Below are 2,397 nucleotides of genomic sequence, written 5' to 3'. Positions count from 1 at the left end.
GGTCCCGCTGCCGCGGCGGTGACAGCCGCGAGTCAGGCGGCGCGCGCTGCCCTCATGGCCAAGCCGCCGCTGCCCGAGCGTCCCCGGAGCCGGCCCGGCGGCTCCCTCGCCCCCCGGGGGAGGGGCGCGCGGCGGCGGGAGTTGTCAACTTGACCCAAGTTGCGAGAGGGTGGGAGAGCGCGGTGCGGGGCGGCGGGAGCGCCGGGGACGGGCGGCTCGCTCGGCGCAGGCGGCCCCCCGCGGTCTCGCGTCCCCCTGCCCTGCGCTCCCCGCGGCTGTCACTCGGGCGCCGGGCTCCGCGGCGCAGCGCCACTTGTAAGTCGGAGCGCTCCCGGCCGCTTCTGAGCGGGCTCCACGCTCCTCGCTATATAACCCGCGACCGGGAAGAGCCAGCGGAGGCATCGGCCCTCCCTCCGCTCGGCCCTCCCCGCCCCCGGGCGCACCCCGCCCCCGGCCCAGCCCCCAGCCCGCCCGCCGTCCGCGGAGGCGCGGCGGGGCAGCCCCTCTCACATGGCCGTGGCCGCAGCCTCCATCCCCGGTCGCACCTCCCTTCGCGGCTCACGCCCCCTGCCGTGGGGTGCCCCGACCTCCGCCTGCCAGGCCCGGAGGTCGGGCGTGTCCCGGCCATCCTCCTCCCGCCGTCCGATCCTCGCTTGTCCCTGCCTTTCCACTTTCGTTAACCCGGGGACTCGGGACGGCCCGGTCTGTAGTCAGGCGCCGCGAAAGACAGCCCCGGAGGCTGGCGGAACCGAAGGACCTCGGCAGCGCGGCAATGGAGGTGCCGGAGTCGGTGACTGGGGCTGGCAGCGAGCAGGAAAGGCGACCAAAGCCGCGTCTCGGGGGGCGACTTAGAATCGCAGCTAGCCGTTTGTAACGGGGGGCCCAAAGGCTCTCCTTTTTGCCGGCTGGAATCGCCACCGCGTTGTTGGCTTACAGTCCCAGCCAAGTGTTGCCCTACACGCCGGGCGGGCCACTAAACCGATGCATGCCGGGATTTGTAGTTCGCAGCCTCGCGGCGTTGTCATCGGCGTCCAGACCTGGGTGGAATGCGATCCGAACCCGGGCATCGCAGCCTGAGGACGAGGACCCCGAGTAGCCGAGGTGTCAGCACTCTTTGCTCTTGTCATGTTGCTTAAAGTCTAATCAGTGCACGCACTTTTCCCATACACATTTTACCAGAAACTTGACCCTAGGAGGCTGACTCAGGCAGCTCTTAAATTTTGAGTCTGCGAGGCGAGTTCTCAGTTCTGAGTTCTTTTCTGGATTATCCCGGGACACCTATGCGTCGTGGGGCTTCACGCTCGCCGGCTTTAAGTGAACAGTGCGCATGCGCCGACTTCCTCTCTTTCCGGCCGGAACCATGGAGGGCGCAGAGTAAGTTGCTCCTCGTTCTCTCGAGAATCCTTTTCCATCCCCTAAACCAGAGGCCTTTTGCCTCACGCCTTTTCGATCCAACTGTAGCCTGTGGCATTGCCCTCTTACCTGTGTGCTTATGATGCTCTGTGACACTCGGTGGGGGCTGCAGGCTAACATGGGATGCAGGCGGCCTTGGGGCGGAGGTTTCGGCGTTAAATGGGAGCCGCGGAGGTCTGAGAGCTTAATATGTGCGGGACCGTCCCACTGTCTTTTGAGGGCGGCGTAGAACCTCTGAATCGGGTTCATTCTCGGCTGGTACGTGGCTCAGGCGTAACTGTCGTCAGTCCTTTTGCTTTTAGCATGTGGAGCTTGAGGCCTGAAACGGGGTGGTTGGGCTTTTTTTTGGGGGGGGGGTTGTTTTTGTTTTTTGTTTTTTTTTATTGTTTTGAGAATTCTAAGCCCTCGTTAAGAGTGTAGGGATCAGTGCCTTGCAGCAGCCTCAGCCGTCTGTACGTTTTGTTCACTTCGCTGTGGACTTATTTGTGGGAGGCCGGGATTGGCCGTGGATGAGAGACGTGCACTTGGTCGCCTTCGCGACTGCTGTTTCCGTCAAGTGTTAGAGGCGACTGTTGGCATAGCCATTCCCCAAAACCTGCGACTTCCAACGCCGTAGCACGCCAGAGCGGTTAAAAGAGACAAGTGTTTAGAACCAGGGACGGCAGTTCTGTTAAGTGACAAAAGTGTGCTCGGTACCGAACGGGAGTAATGAGCTTTTTGAGCTATGAACGTTTTTTGCTCATGCCAGAGAGAAGAAGAAGGTTCCTGCTGTGCCAGAAACGCTTAAGAAAAAGCAGGTTCCTGCTGTGCCAGAAACGCTTAAGAAAAAGCGAAGGAATTTCGCAGAGCTGAAGATCAAGCGCCTGAGAAAGAAGTTTGCCCAAAAGATGCTTCGAAAGGCAAGAAGAAAGCTTATCTATGAAAAAGCGAAGCACTATCACAAAGAATATAGGCAGATGTACAGGACCGAGATTCGAATGGCTA

General features: G+C 61.0%; 1 protein-coding gene across 1 annotated transcript in view; it reads left to right on the top strand.

Moving 5' to 3' along the window:
- Window positions 1–1,269: 1,269 nt before the first annotated feature.
- RPL7 (ribosomal protein L7) overlaps window positions 1,270–2,397 on the top strand; it is a 7,416-nt gene continuing 6,288 nt past the window's right edge. The window contains exons 1-2 of the mRNA XM_019643590.1: window positions 1,270–1,374; window positions 2,162–2,393. Of these exons, the coding sequence (XP_019499135.1) occupies window positions 1,328–1,374; window positions 2,162–2,393 (279 nt within the window). The 5' untranslated portion in view covers window positions 1,270–1,327. The remainder of the gene's footprint in view (window positions 1,375–2,161; window positions 2,394–2,397) is intronic.

This window comes from Hipposideros armiger, unplaced genomic scaffold, assembly GCF_001890085.2.
Source record: "Hipposideros armiger isolate ML-2016 unplaced genomic scaffold, ASM189008v1 scaffold_80, whole genome shotgun sequence".
NCBI lineage: Eukaryota > Metazoa > Chordata > Mammalia > Chiroptera > Hipposideridae > Hipposideros > Hipposideros armiger.
The sequence above is the reverse complement of the archived record's forward strand: the minus strand, read 5'-3'. Positions and strand labels throughout refer to the sequence as shown.